Source organism: Apis cerana, linkage group LG1 (assembly GCF_029169275.1).
Source record: "Apis cerana isolate GH-2021 linkage group LG1, AcerK_1.0, whole genome shotgun sequence".
NCBI classification, from domain to species: Eukaryota; Metazoa; Arthropoda; class Insecta; order Hymenoptera; family Apidae; genus Apis; species Apis cerana.
Genome location: NC_083852.1, coordinates 10,410,488 through 10,426,455, shown reverse-complemented (window position 1 = coordinate 10,426,455; position 15,968 = coordinate 10,410,488). Strand labels below are relative to the sequence as shown.

General features: G+C 26.5%; 3 protein-coding genes across 9 annotated transcripts; 2 read left to right on the top strand and 1 right to left on the bottom strand.

Moving 5' to 3' along the window:
* Nucleotides 1-3,635: 3,635 nt before the first annotated feature.
* On the top strand, nucleotides 3,636-9,176 carry LOC107997946 (locomotion-related protein Hikaru genki). Of its 7 annotated transcripts, none has more exons than XM_062070929.1 (11): nucleotides 3,636-3,794; nucleotides 3,872-4,198; nucleotides 4,925-5,007; nucleotides 5,240-5,402; nucleotides 5,812-5,985; nucleotides 6,055-6,189; nucleotides 6,324-6,464; nucleotides 6,825-7,037; nucleotides 7,663-7,872; nucleotides 7,957-8,045; nucleotides 8,242-9,176. In XM_062070929.1, exons 2-11 carry the CDS (start codon nucleotides 4,069-4,071, stop codon nucleotides 8,356-8,358), a joined length of 1,455 nt encoding a protein of 484 aa, XP_061926913.1. In that variant the 5' UTR covers nucleotides 3,636-3,794; nucleotides 3,872-4,068; the 3' UTR covers nucleotides 8,359-9,176. The 7 variants fall into 7 exon arrangements, with proteins under 7 accessions (XP_061926913.1, XP_061926899.1, XP_061926888.1 ...); XM_062070915.1 differs by having other exon boundaries at nucleotides 5,803-5,985; XM_062070924.1 differs by having other exon boundaries at nucleotides 3,689-4,198; nucleotides 5,803-5,985.
* A 142-nt stretch (nucleotides 9,177-9,318) lies between these two features.
* Nucleotides 9,319-13,038, top strand: LOC107997934 (synaptonemal complex protein 1-like). The gene is made up of 10 exons (XM_017056888.3): nucleotides 9,319-9,423; nucleotides 9,700-9,902; nucleotides 10,040-10,144; nucleotides 10,213-10,383; nucleotides 10,455-10,703; nucleotides 10,814-10,947; nucleotides 11,960-12,106; nucleotides 12,178-12,419; nucleotides 12,504-12,671; nucleotides 12,839-13,038. The coding sequence occupies exons 1-10, from the start codon at nucleotides 9,330-9,332 to the stop codon at nucleotides 12,940-12,942; spliced, it is 1,617 nt and encodes a 538-aa protein (XP_016912377.1). The 5' UTR covers nucleotides 9,319-9,329; the 3' UTR covers nucleotides 12,943-13,038.
* Nucleotides 13,039-13,051: 13 nt separating this feature from the next.
* On the bottom strand, nucleotides 13,052-15,966 carry LOC107997926 (large ribosomal subunit protein mL38). Its single transcript, XM_062070932.1, has 7 exons — nucleotides 15,796-15,966; nucleotides 14,676-14,863; nucleotides 14,451-14,594; nucleotides 13,980-14,307; nucleotides 13,742-13,900; nucleotides 13,540-13,676; nucleotides 13,052-13,438 (listed from the first exon to the last, which is right to left on the bottom strand). Exons 2-7 carry the CDS (start codon nucleotides 14,812-14,814, stop codon nucleotides 13,149-13,151), a joined length of 1,197 nt encoding a protein of 398 aa, XP_061926916.1. The 5' UTR covers nucleotides 14,815-14,863; nucleotides 15,796-15,966; the 3' UTR covers nucleotides 13,052-13,148.
* Between the last annotated feature and the right edge of the window lie 2 nt (nucleotides 15,967-15,968).

The following is a 15,968-nucleotide window of genomic DNA, read 5'->3' as shown; positions in this document are numbered from 1 at the left end:
TTCTTAATTAGTATCATCTCGGACATAAAACTGATTTGCTTATAAATACCGTTTCAGAAATGATTTAACAATATACGTGTGTAAATATTAATATTCCAAATATTGAATATTACAATACTATAATAAAAATTACGATGGTAATTAATAATAATGTTAAAACACTATAAAGAGATAATTTTATGCACGCTTTTTAATAAACTTTTAAATCGATATACCGACTGTGGGTATTGTCTAATTTTATGATATAATAAAAAAAAATAGTTCATTATAGGATTAAAAAGGGTGGCGAGAAATTTCATTTACATTCACACGAATACGCGCTTCGATTTCTGATTCACACAAATCAATGCGTGGACGTGCCTCTTGACGTGACACGAACAACGCAATAAGTCACGATGAGTTGGCGTTCAGGAATTCGAGAGAGATAAAACAGGACCTCATAGAAATACGAGGCAGGGACGAACCTGCACCCCTCCAGCCCTTGCGTGCTTTATCTACGAGTATCGTGGCATGTTAAATGTCCACAAGCGATCGGTCAAAAACGAAGAGAGGAAGAGAAAAATTGAAAGTCTGAAACGAATTTTATAAGGATAAAGGCAGAAAGTTAAATGATAAGTTTACTAGAAAAAACCTTGATATTATGTAGAACGTAAAGCAATTGGAATGAATCACATATTTTTATGATATATAATTATAAATCAAGCTTATAAGTCAAGCTTCGATTAAATGCTAATTAGAAGAACATTATCTATGCTTGCTAATAAATTGATTATTAGAATTGAACGATTAAAAGCAAATTAATTTTTTTTCCACAGAAAAATATGTTTTTACTCTTATATTACTCTTAAAGTTATTATAATCATTACAATAAACGTCATAAAATACTAATTAATACGTTAATCACATAAAATATTTTTTTAATTTTAATATACTACAAAATCTATTTATATATATATAATACTTATTATAGTATTTATTATTATTGATATTGTTTATTATATACATAATTGATTAATAAATTAAATTAGAATTATTAATTTTTTACATAAAATAAAATTGGATTAAAACGGACGAATTGAACCGCACCCATGGGTTGTTGTGAACAATGAATTACCGGCGCTGTAGAAGGGTCACATTCCTTTTGTACGCGTACAGACGCATCATGAATGCTCATCGAACTCATTGAACTCATCGATTCGTTTTGCCCGTTGAAAGTACTGGTTACGTTGCACTCGTTGAACTATAGGCACTAATTTATAGCGCTAATGAACTCTGCGAGGAAAGCACAGATCATTCCTTTTCATGATTTCTCCTGGCAAAGCTTACGTACACTGCTAGATCGGAATAACAAAACTCGACATGGACAGAGTACGTTGTTGGATACATTCGGAAAATTTATATATTTATGTATAGATATCGAGAAGTCAGTGGAATGTCCAATCGTGTCAGAAAGAAGATTATAAATAAAATTAATATATTGAGGTTGATATTGATATTATGTAAATGTATTAAAATTAATTGTACAATAGTAATTATGAATGGTATTGAAGGTATATTTATTTCATACGGTGGAAAAATGATGGATTGTAATTAATTCAGTTTTGATGTTCAAAAGTATTATTAAATTATATTGTATTGTATCATTGAGATTATTTAAATTGTTTAAAGATATTCTTTGAATTAGAAATAAGTGAAATTTTCAATCCAATTAGCGGTTGAAAATAACGAAAATCAATATTAATGTACTATAATAAATAATTAACTTATGAATATTTTTTTTTTACATTACTCAATTTTAATATACATGACAGAATCATTTTGAAAGAAAAAATCAGAAACATACATTGATTAAAAATTAAGATAAAATTATCATGCATTTTGTTTGTGAAATGATTGTATTTGATTTGTATATTGTCTTGTATTTGCATGATAAATAGTATTATGATTTACTTTTTTTTTTAATATACTCTTTTTTTTATTTGTCAAGTTTTAATCTTTAGAGCTATTAAATTAATGTAATGTCATTTTGCAATTATGATATGACACGATTTAACTTTCTTTTTGTTTTAAATTTTAGAACATAATAATATCATAATGAATCTTATATGTGTTATATCGAAGATAATATATGTATATTAATAAAATTTTTGATGATATTAGAATTAACATATAGACAAAACTTTTTTGTCAAAAGTTAAAAGTCAATCAAAGATTTTAAACGAATAATTTTAAAATATATTATTTCTGTACTCTGAAATGTTGTAATTAATAAATATATGTATTTATATCTTGAAAACTATTAATGTAAACGACATATTATTTTAGTTTTATTGTACATAAGAAAATTTGTATTAATAATTAGAAAAGTTTATTATGTTTATCACTCTTTATAGACAATTGTCTATCTCTATGGGCAATTAAAATAATACGGACGAAAAATAGAATAGATATTTTTTTAGTAATCTATAATATATTCCAATAAGTATTGTAAAAAAAACAAATAATGAAAGAACAAATATATTAAAAATTGAAAACTCAGCGCCATCTCTAGTATTTCTAGATGAAACATATAGATAGAAGAAATAGGATAGAGATAAACCAAAAAGTGATCGGTATCGCCATCTCTTGAATATATTTGTATTCAAAATTTTTTTTTATTTTGAATAATGCCTTCATTATTCAAGAGATGTCGTTGAGAGTTACTTTTATTGTATCTTTATCTTTCTTTTATTGCTTGCTTTCCTTATCTATTTATTTCATTTACAGCACTTCAGAGATGGCGTTAATTTCCCAATTTCTATCCTATTTATATCAATATTTGCTTTTTTCGTCAATAGTTTTACAAAATTTATGCTTAAAATACAATATGTGATTAACTTTATTGTTTGTCAAATCTATTAATTGAAAATTTTAATCATTTTCTATCCAATTTTTATATAAGAGAATTCTAACATTGTACTTTATTTAAGATTTTTTTTAGTTATGTTTTTAAAAATTATCTAGAAATAATTATCTAGAAATAGAAATTCTTCATCGATTTTGATGATTTTAAATTCTTGAATTATATTTATTTAATATGCAATTGTCACATGTAAACTATTTTTTTAATCTATTCATTTTACATATATATCTTTGGAATCAATTTTTACAAGTTAATACGAACACAAAAATTATTGCTTCTTTAATCGTAAAAAATAATTTAATTTAAGTTCGTATTAAATAAAATAAAGTACATATAGTACAAAATATCGTAAAATATCATCTTGATTATGACATTTTATTATTTTCATTATTTTTTCATGAAAATAATAAAGTTCTAAGAAAGCAAAGAAAGTTTAAAAAAAAACTTTATTTTCTACGAGAACTGATATATTAATTATATATTATCTTAATTGATTCACAATTATAAATATCATATAAATAATATAATATAATATAATATATATAATATAATATAATAAATACAATATCAAAAATGAAATTGTAATTCCAATAGTAATAAGAAATATTAAAATATATCGTGTATGTGTCGCAAATATTGAAAATAAAAAATCAGAAAATTTTAAATGCGCGAAATATGATGTAACACGTTACACGCCTGCGCTTCTAGAAGTACGGTAGAGTCATTGGTTACTTTATAACGTCTCACCTCGCAGGTGGTGGTACGTATCGTTTACGAGCGTTAGCGATGAAGTTAGTAGCGACGTTGCTTCTGTCGCTAATCATTCTTCGTAGATTATTATTCGCGCGTTTCTCCTTCGCCCATTGTCAGTTTATCGATCTTTTAAGCGCACGTAAATACGTTCACACCGGTTCAACCGTAAACGAATGCACTGGGCATCTCGATTGATCTCTTTCTTCATTTTTACAGTGACGTTGGATCCTCGGTATTTGTATACGCACAACGGAAAATTATCATGCTTATGAAACAAAATGCCGAAAAACAAGAAGAACGAATTTCCATCGTACGAAAATTCCAGCCATTTTCGATACGAAATTACCATAAAAACCAAGTTTCAGTGTAGTGACTCGAATAATATTTCGTTTTGATATGCAAAGAGAAACAGTATGTCCATCGAGAAAGAAGGAAGAAGGAAATTCTTCGAAAGTGCATATCGCATGAAACTGACTACTGGATTTTATGTTTTGTTATTTGGCCTAACAACGATACTTACTTTTTGCAAAGCGAAACAAGTAGGTAAGTATAATATTATAATAATAGTGCACAGAAAATAGCGTAAATTGGGAAATTTAAAAATTTCTTTCTATTATTTGATTGATCATAAATATTCTATGTTTGTTTAATTTGTATATCGTATATGAAATAATAATAAGATATTATCAATGAAATAATAAAATATGATGTTCTTATCGTGAAACTATTCAAATTGTGTCGAAATTTGATACAACATATTACTGTTATTTTTAATTTTTTTGTCAATACGAATATTTATCGTGATTTCGATGAACTGTACAAAAAAAATAATATAAAATTCTTGAAAAATTATTCAAACGAATGCTTTCGTGTGAACCAAATTGGCGGATCGATAAAGTTGTCTGGGTACTTTGGAAAGCGGTTAGCTCTGTTATTGAACGTCCAGTAAAACCACGCTGAGCATGCGTCATAAAATAAACACGATGTCAATGAACACGTGCTTTTAATAATAAAAATAATTTAAAAATTGATTCGTGTATCCTCGTACAATTATGTTTATATAGATATGAAATAAATATATTCAAATCATAATAAAAATATCTAATATTGTTTTTTTTTTATTAATTAAAGATTAAAAATAACAAGCACATAGAATTATCTACATAATTATTATTATTATTCAATTAACAATTCTTTTTGTTACATGAATAAAAATAAATAATTCCAATTAATTAGAATTAATCAGAATCATTTTCTCAATGAATATAGATATCGATGGATTTCAAAGAGGTTGCAAACTTGAAGGGTTACATCCACTTTTGATCGTTACATATAAGAATATTACAATATCCGTAAGTTTTCCATATTACCAATTTTTATTAGAAAATCGATTTTATTTACAAAAAAAAAAAAAAAAGAAGGTTGATTTGTTCTTTTCAACAATATTTTGTTTTTTCCAACAGATTTTATTTTAGCGCAATTTTAATCTTTTAACTCGATCGCTTTTTTATTTATCATATTTTTTAAAAAAGTAATAAAATGATAGGATTTAATAAGAATGATCGTGTGAACGATTGTTACTAGGTAGACAAGATTACCGTACCACACGGAGAACGTGTAACAGTAAGATGTAGAGAACTTGGCAAGTATAAGCTCATTGGTGATTCTCTGTTGCACTGTCGTAACGCAAGTTGGAACGGGAAACTACCCTCTTGTACGCCGACCACAGCGATTTCTAATTATACAGGTGAATAAATGAACGTATGTAATTCCTATTTCTTGCACAATATATATTATACATTATTATAAGTTCTTTTCTCGATCGGATGAACGCTTTATCAGATATCTCACAGAAAAAATCAATTATCAAGTATTTTTTCTTCGTCATATTTCGCCAAATATATTATTATATATAATTATATTAATTATTATATAATATATTGATAGTGTGTTTTATTTTTATATGAAACACGCAATATATAAAAACGTTTATTAGGCCTAGTGATACATTTATAATGAAAAATTTTGATTCTTTTTAAATTTTATAAAAGATACGCTAATTTTTCTGCAATTGCAAAAGTAATACCTAGAGACTGGAATTAAAATATCATTTCATTTAATATTTCTCCTCTCGTTGATTGTTCGAGGAGAAACAGAGGATGTACCGCCAACGATCGTGTTTGGATTACCGGCTGGTTCAGCTGCCGTTGAACCATCGGGTGTGCTCGCCGTTTTCCCTGGAAGCATCCTCCATCTGGAGTGTCTATTCGCTAGAAAACTTGGTAATCCCGAATGGACTTGGACCTCGACGTTTCGTCAATATTTAACCGGTAAACGAATACACGAATTCTTTCATTTAAAATGCAATGTTCTGTAATCATTGTAAAAATTCAATTCAGGATGGGCAATTGCTGCTCGTGAAAGAGATTGGAAATATCGCTTGTCGATATATTACGCGAAAGCTCAAGATTCAGGAGTGTATACGTGTTCTACACCGCGCGGGTTATCCAATTCTATACGGGTCCACGTTGTGGGTAAGTTGAAATTTTCTATTTTTTATTTTTGTTTCTTTTATCTTTTACGATTGAAATAAGAAAAATTGTTTTTATAAGCTGAAGCTATTCATCGAATGAAAATTGAAAATGAAAGAAAAAAAAATATGTTACAGATGTCCAATGTCCCGTTTTGAATTTACCCGAACCGTTAATTGGCAAAATCGAAGGTGCACGAATGGGTCATGGAGCAGCATTCGAGTGTCCTGCTGGATTTAAATTGAAAGGCGCGGCTGGCATAACATGTCAATATAACGGTGAGCGATTATGTGGATCAAATTGAAGACGAAAAATGAAACGTAAACCATAGAGATGTATATATATACAAAATATATTTGTGGAATATTTTTGGAGGATCGATTCTATTGAAATAAATACAAAAATTAATAAAAATGTTGATTAAAATTTTTTTATTTAATTATAAAATTAAAATTTGCGATATGAAAATAAAAAATAATCACTCTGTTTCTATTATATTTGTTTCACCATATCTCGCTTTATCTAATGCAAATTTAAATTACATATAATTTGTAATAAATAAACTTCGATTAACATTTTTGTTTCATATATGTGGAATTTGTGTAATAATAAATCAATTAAATCTTTTTCTTTTTAAGGTAAATGGTCAGCAGAAATGCCGGAATGCATAACAATTACATGTCCATCCGTGGAAATACTCGATGACACGCGACTGCAACTTCTCGAATATAATAATACTTTCGGTAGTAGAGCAATATTTACTTGTATGTGGGGTCATAAATTATTAGGACCACAAAGCATAGAATGTCAAGGTGATGGTTCATGGAGCGGAGATAAGCCTAGTTGCGTAGGTATGTCTAATAAATTCTTTTTCTATTTTTTTTTTCTATATACGTAAAATCATACATTAAATTAGCGATTGAATCGAAATTGATGTTATTCAAACGATTTAATGACCGAAGCCAATTCAGTAATGTTAATACAACGTATTGATACATATTAAAATTGTAGGTTATGTTAGGAATATTTTACTTGATATCTATATTTGTTAAAGTGATATCTTTTAAATGAATATCAAATCGAAAAATTGTGCACTACTTTATGAAGATATCAATATTCGTTTGATTTTATAAGACTTCAATATTTATTCGATAGCTTTTATTTTTAAACGTAATACTATCAAGTATTGATTTGAATAAAAAATTCGAGAATAAATAAATAAATAATTAAAATAATCAATAGATATTTTTGTAAAATATTAAACTATTATAATATCGATAGTTTCGTTAAGATATCGAATTTTTTTTCGATATTAATTTAGTATCGCTTCGAAAGATATTAATATCGAAAAGGTATATCGAATGAAATTTTAATATATATCGATACTGAATCGAAATTTGTATATTGATATCGATATCGATTTTATCTGTAAATTGAGATAGAATTATTTAGAATTTTGTGGAAATTAATTTATAGAAATCACTTGTCCGATTCCATTGATACCAAAGAGCGGGCGTATTATGGAACAAACAAATCGTCATAATTCAGGAAGGAAGCAGCATCAAACGCGTGTGTACAAAGTTGGAGCGCTCGTCAGATTTGTTTGCTTACCTGGTCATCAGTTGTTAGGTGAGGCCTCTATAATATGTACAGAGAATGGAACGTGGTCTCATCCGTCTCCGGTTTGTAAGTTTTCAATATTATTTGTAATAATTTTGAATTACGTGAATTTATTTTTTTTTCTATTATTAATAACGTTTCGACGATTAGGCAAAGTAAGATGTCCATATCCAGGTGATCCGCCTCATGGACGTATTGCACCTCTTAAATTTTGGTACAAACCAGGTGATAACATACAAGTAAGAGAAAAAAAACAACGAAAAATGAAACCTTTTCTTCTATTCTTATTCTATCCCTATTTTCCTTTCTGTTTTATTTCTGTCAATCGTAATAAATATCTCATCAATGTAATTAATGATAAAATGAAACCTATAAATAAACAATTTTCATAGGTTTCATTTCATTTTTTGATTATTTTAATTATTATATTGTTAGGTAACCTGTTCTCCGGGATATGTAACGCCTTTGGAACCTGTAAGAAAGCCGACCTGTCGGGAAAACGGAATATGGAGTGCACCCCCACCACCTTGTAGATCATATAAAGATGTTTAAAGAGGGAAAAAAATTGAACTTTAAGGAAAACTTATCGATGATAGCATTTCGTACCAATGTATCATATTGTAAGGTGCGAAAAAATTCAATTCCATACCGTACCGCCTGATTAATGAATTATGCTACGTCATAAAGAATTCCATTAAAAAAAACGTTACATACACGATCTGGTGCATAAATTAGCACCATTACTTGATCGAAAAAGTAAACGATACATATCAACGAATCTACACGATCGAATTTTCATCCATTCAAAATGATTAATCGCCTATATCAGTTGTTGTTTTCTACAAACAATGTCATTTCATTGATTGTTAACATTGTATATGCTATTCGAGATATATACATTTGATGCGTAAGAATTTTGACGACGGTACGTAAATTTAGATTCCGATTTCGAGGTTAATCGAGGTCATAATTAACCTCTCAAGTTATTTAATAATAATAATAATAATATCGGACATTTTTTTACTAACAAAAACTATTATAATATACATACCATAAAATTACAAAAACAAATGGAACAACGATTGTGTCATTTAAAAAGAAGTTGTATGAGCTTAGAATAGAAAAAGCCAAATAGAATTGCGTGCACAATATGATGATAAAAGAAGAAAGAAAAGAAAGAAAGAAAGAGAGAGAGAGAGAGCGGAGAGAAGGGGAAGCCATGTATATTCAGGATACGTGTGCAATAAAAGAATGCGATATAGATTGTACGATGCCTAATTCTAACCTTTAGGAATATCTAGGATCTCACATTTTCCCCTTGTATGTGATATGTCTTTGTATGTAAAATAAAATTACGTTATTCTCTAAAATTCTAGATTCTTATTTGGGGCCCTTGCAATTATTCTTTATAACGAGTTTTAATCGATGATTCCTTGATTTTTCAACATCAAACTGTCGCGAATTATAACATGATACTGATAAATTGATAGCGACTCTTTTATCTATAATATAACTTTAACGAAATGATAATCAAACAAAGGGAATTTCGAATTAAAGATGTAAGATGGACAACGAAAGATAAATTAGATCAATATCGCGGAGTGCTTAAATTATATGGTAAGAAAATCTAATTTGTAATATTCACTTTCTTATTTCTCTTATATAATAAAATAAATAATTGATTTATTAACAAGAATGGACAAGATAGAAGATGCAAAGATGCTTTTGACTGAAAATGATAATTGTTTAATAATGAAATAAAAATTAAATCATAAATCAATAAATTAACCACTTTTTTTTTGTTCCTTCTCGTCTTTTATACTTTGATATTTTATGTTATCATTTCACTTTATTACACCTTTTATTATAAGATTTTTATATCGTAAAATTTAGCGCGCCAAAAGAAGATAAGATTTCAAGATGCCGCAAAATTAAAGAAAAAGGTATTGTGGCAATTGAACTCGTACAATCGTGATATAAAAAATTATCATGAAATTGTCAGAGAGATTACAAAAGGAACTCCGAAAGGTGAAGTATGTCGTTTGCTACAAGCTCGTAAACGTTTACGATTGAAATATCGCGGACATGAAACTGAGGTAAATTCTAAATAAATTCTAAATAAATAAATAATATATATATATTTTTTTTTTAATAACAATCATACTTTTCTCTTATTTTTACGTATATATATAAACAATCGACAAAATTTCATAAAATTTTTTCGGTTGCGCAGCACGTTTATGATTCTATTTACGAAGAAAATCATCAAAAACGGCGCCAATTAGATATTCTCCGTTTCGAGAAAAAAAAGAAAATGAAAGAATGTTTCAATTTACAAGTATGTTACACTTTTACGTATTTACGCATTTATGTATATAAATATTTAATGTAGAACGCATAATGAAGATAGAGCACGCGGAAGTGATTCGCATCTACGAACTAGAAGAAAGAGTGCAATGGTCTCAAAATCGAGAGCACCAACGGTTGATATCGCTCTATCAAAAATCTGTTGCGAAGCAAAATGCAGCAAGAGCGATAAGTTTGACGTATAATTTTATACTTAAAATCTTGAAAAAGGTGCCTGCTTAAGTTGTGAAAAAAAAAAAAAGGAAAAGATATAATAATCTTCAACAATTTTAATATCGCAGGACGCAATGTATTACGAAACGTTGTTGAACAATTTGCAATTAGATCGTAGAAGTCAATGCAAAGTGATACTTCGAACGACGATAATGGGCCAAATCGCAGCCGAGGAAACGAATGATATTGAAATGAAATATAAACGTATCACGCGAGACGTTTGGAATAATATGAAAGAAAGGGAACGTATGTTGACACATTTACATGAACAAGTCGAGGATTTATGGTCGTTCGCGCAATCGTTAATAAGAACTGAAGTAAGTAAGTGAATCATGATGTATTAAGTGGAGACAAATAGACACGTAGAATAATATTTGACAAACTATTAGCAAAAAATATTTGCAATAAATGCGAAATGTTGTTACAGAGCGAAATGATAATGCAAGAGACTGTAATTAAATCGAACGAAACATTGGACAAACAAATAAAATCGTTGGAAGATGTGTTTAATAAAATTAAAGATTCGTTGCTTGTGCATACTTATCGAGAAATGTTTTCAAGGTAGTCCACGATAATTCATTCGATCGAAATAATTTTCTAGTTTTAAGATCTGAATTATGATGCCATCTCTTAGTCTGATAAATATCTTTCTTTTTCCAGTTGAATTTCGTTTAACGAATATCAAATTTTTTTTTATGTCATAAGAAAGTATATATATTATAAGTATGAAAGATATAAATTTTCAATGATTATCTCTTATTTTGGCGCCATATTAGCTTCGTTCTCAATTTATTCCTACGTTAAATTGAGCTAATAGTTATATATTTATTTTGAACAATTAATATTGACAGATAATTTAAATATATATTCAATGATATTTCGTAAAAAGAAAATAATTTTATTTATCATGTTAAATTAAATTGATTTTTTATAGTTTATAGTTTCCGTATCAAATTTAACTTAATCAACAGAACATCGAATTATTTATATTTTTATTTTTTTTATAAAAATATCATAATAAATATCCACGAAATCTTCATTGTAAATTTTATTTAATATTTGTCATTAAATATTCAATTGATTTTTGTTTATAAATTATTCTTTTCTAACCTAATTATAATTAAATATAATCCAATATCGATCTTAATTGTCTAAAGGATAGGATTAATAAACTTTCAAGCATTGTAAAATTTAAATAATTCAATTTTAATTAGCAATTTTTAATATATCTTATTTATTTATAAATTTAATACTATGATTTATTATTTCATGAATGTAGCTTTCTTTGCAATATTTTTAATTAAAAAAATATATAATCAATTTACGAGTCTACGTTGGGTCTGTTTTTTATCACTATAAAGATTTGTTTACTGTAAACGATATATTTTATTTGTGTAATCACCAACTTGTTTCATTAAACATTTGATTGCGCGTGAAATTAATTAATAAATTACACGGAACGAACATGGTGTCAAAATAAAATTTATACAACGATTTTCGGTTATTAAACTTAAAATTTAACGATAAAGTTCAGTTTTTTCTTATTCTAAACTTTTATTTCAATCTTATTAAGATTGGAAGATCAAATGAAACAACGAACACGACTTCTGGAACAATTTGATCGTAATGTGAAAGAACGTGATGCACTATTGCTTAAAAAAAAGGAGGCATTATCTACACTATCTAATTTTGAATACACTCGTGTAGCTGGTGTCGAAGAGTATGTGATAATAATTATAATAATTTTGTTCGTATTTAATTTCTAATATACAATACTGGTATTTCTTTTAGATACAATGCGGATAAAAATATCTTGTTGGAACAGATTGCTATGCAAAAGAAACGTGAACTCGAGAAAAAAAATGTGAAAAAAGAACACGGCGAATTGTTAATGGATATAAGAGCGGCATTACAAAATATGGTGGCAATGTTGGTTTGCGTAAAACGAGGTAACAGAGTACCTACGAAGAAACCAACGGAAGAACTAGACAAAAAAATTGACATTCCGATGATGGAAAAAATGGAGACAGATAGTAAGATAAAAAAAGGGGGGATTGGAAATTATGTATAAATTTTTGGAAATATTTATATTCATTTGTCTTTTTATTTTTTCCTAGGTTTAGCATTGTTGTCTAACGTTAGTCGAAAAGTAGGGCAATTATTTGGAATGAGCAATTTTGAATTTGACAAAGATAGAGAAGAGAGGGCAAGGGATCTATATCAAACTTATGTTTCTAATTATCGTTCGAATGTTAAGTTCAAAGAAGAGGAGGTAGAACCACCGGGTAAGCATTTTTGGATAAATTAATATTAATTATTAAGAAGCATAAATGATCGGTGAATATACTATAAGGAATGTTTAAACTATAATATTTGTTTTAACTATAACATTTAATATACACTAGTGATACAATAGCAATATAGTAACAATATTTTTATTATGTTTTTTCAGGTCTCATTGTTGAACATCAAGCGATTGATACTTTAGTACCAACACGAGCAGAGATTAAATTAAGAAGCAAACAAGCTGTAGAAGCTTATTTAAGATTAGAATGATTCTCCTCTTTCTCTTTTAATTTATGAAATGATGAAACTATATAAGAATGAGTTAATTACAACATCTATGTTTAAATAAAGTGTGTATGAAATCAATGCTTCTTCTATATTTTTTCATTCATGATATTCTCCATTTATTTATTTACAAAAACATATTTTACAATTTATTTAAGCTATAAAATTTCTTATTTATAAAATATTTGATTTCAGAGATCATTAACTCGGCCCCATTGTAATCGTTCCTTTCGAATTTGTACTTTCAACCAGGAAGGTAAGTACTTATCGAACTTAACAGCGTTGGGATATTTGAGAGGTGGCTCAGGTTCTTTGAAAGGATGAGTATTTCGCAATCTTCTTAATAAATATTCTTTCATTATATCTTTAGGATTTCTATATCTATCCAAATAAAGATTAAATGGTTCTTTTATTGGAAACCATGTTTGTGGTTTAACATATAATTTTGGAAAATCATATTGAAATATTGGCTCTTTGGTATCTGTAAGTAAAATTTTTCAACATATTTTTACACATATATATATAATGGCGCATTAAATAATGAAATAATATATTAAAAATAATGAAATCGACTATACGCACTTAGTACTGAATGAAAAAATTCTTTTACTGTAGGATCCCAATCGCTTTGAAAGAATGCTAAACCAGCTGGTGTAAGATAATCTTGATATTTACGATAAAATTCTAACGTATTCCAATTACGTTCTTTTAATGTTAAACTGAAAAACATCGATTTAAATAAAAAATTATGAAACAATTAAATATATAATCTACTTTTCCTTACCAAGGTTGATCTTTTTTATATTCTACATAATCTAATCGTTGATTTTGCTTGTAAAGAGTAAATATATAACGATAATAACCTACACCTCTAACTGGAAATGGTTTCATATAATCTATTATTTGCTCACCCAGTTCTAATTTATTCCCTGGAATGTTTCCTCTAAAATAAAATAGTAATATTTTATATTAGTTCCATTTATTTCAAATTAAAATAAATAATAAATAAATAATTGACTCACAAAAACCAATGACAATATTCATTGTTTGAATTTTCTAAATTACCATCTGGTGTGCACATCACTAATGTCCATAAAGTATCATCTTCAGCTTTATATTCAACATATGGCATTTCAGATGCTTCTGCAGGTTTTATAACATTTCCTCTATAAACTTTAATTAAAGTATCATCATCTATATTATAACTGATTTCAAGTGGTACAACAGGTAAAAAGAAAGCATCTCCAAATAAGTCTTGAAAAATGCCATAATGAGTTGCAATTTTATGAATATCATATGAACTAGATATCTCTAACCAAAATTTTTTTACTTCTTCCAAATTCAGAGGTACTATAAAATATATGGTCATATATATCATCATATATAGTTATATATAGTCATATATAATCGTATAACATATCTTAAATATGAATATTATATCATTGGATTTTTAATAATTAAAATATTATTATTATGAAAAATCTATTATTTACTCTTTCCACTTCTTATTTGTGTTTCAAAGTTTGTGTTGGCTCGTTTCCTCTTTTGTTCAGCCATCATAGCCTCCTTTTTTTCCTTACAAATTTTTGGTACAGAAAATCCTATATTTACTTTAGGTAATTTAGATTTTTCAAGCACTGCAAAAAAAAATAATGATAATAATATTTTATAAGAAATAATAATATTTTATGAAATGATATTAATATTATTTTTTTTACATTTGAGACGTTGCTGCAAAGTGAGAGCGATAGTCGGTGGTTTTCCTCGCAAATAATGTCCACATCGAACTTGTTCAAAACGAATTTTCACATGTGAAGATATATTTTTGGTAAAAACTCGTAAAGTTATACTCGCCATAATTTATATTTTAAATATACACCAATACAGAAATTTGATCGTTAATTTGCTATATCAAAAAAAATCATATAAAGTTTATATCATTTGAAATTAATCGTACAATTAAATTATATTAATTTAAATATAATTTTTAAATTGTACATTTTTTTATATTTGCATTTTGCAAATTTATTTTAAAATTAATATATGTAATAAAATATTTATATATTAATTTATATTATATTATATAGTATATACGATATATATATATATATATGTATATACTTATATACAATAACATCCAATCTTAAATAGTACAATCATTGAAATTTTTGAATTATTAATAAAAAATTACATCGTCATATAAATTTTTTATATATTTCATTTTAAAATTTGAAATTTCCTTTTAGAATTTTTTTAACAATGTAAAACAATTTGTATTAAGAAACATTTCTGAGAATAATGTTTGGAATGAATATTTATTTTTAAATTAAATATGTATTATTTATATATTTAATTATTATATTAAATATTATATTTTTTTATTTATCAATATTCAGATTATTTATTATTTCTTTTATAAATTAAATATATATAATATTTAAAGTATAAATTACAAGCAAATTTTTTTCTGTACAATATTAAAATTTAATATCACATAAAAAACAAAGTTTTTTTTAAAAAGAAAAACTTATTACTATTCACAATTATATAGATTTATATACATATTATATTTTATCTATCATTTTCGTTAATTCTATTTAATATTTTACCTATATATAATTTTATTTATATTTATTTTATATTTTATATTTATTAAAGATATTTAAATTTACAATATCTTCGTTATATTATATAAATATTTGATATAAATGAAAATGATAAATGTATTTAAAAAATACAAAATATTTGAAGTAAAATAGTATAGTATAGCAGTATAATAGTATCATTCATTTCAAAACTAAATATAACAATTTTGAATATTTAAACAATTTTTCTTACTCAATTCTTTTTCAATGATATAAACAATAAAATTAAATGTCACATTTGATACAAAATACTATTAATTAAATACACTAAGCTATTGATTCTTATGTAAGGTTAGGATTTAAACGCGTGTTACATGATATCTGTGATTTTCAACGCAAATTTTCAATACATGAATCCGAAAAGTA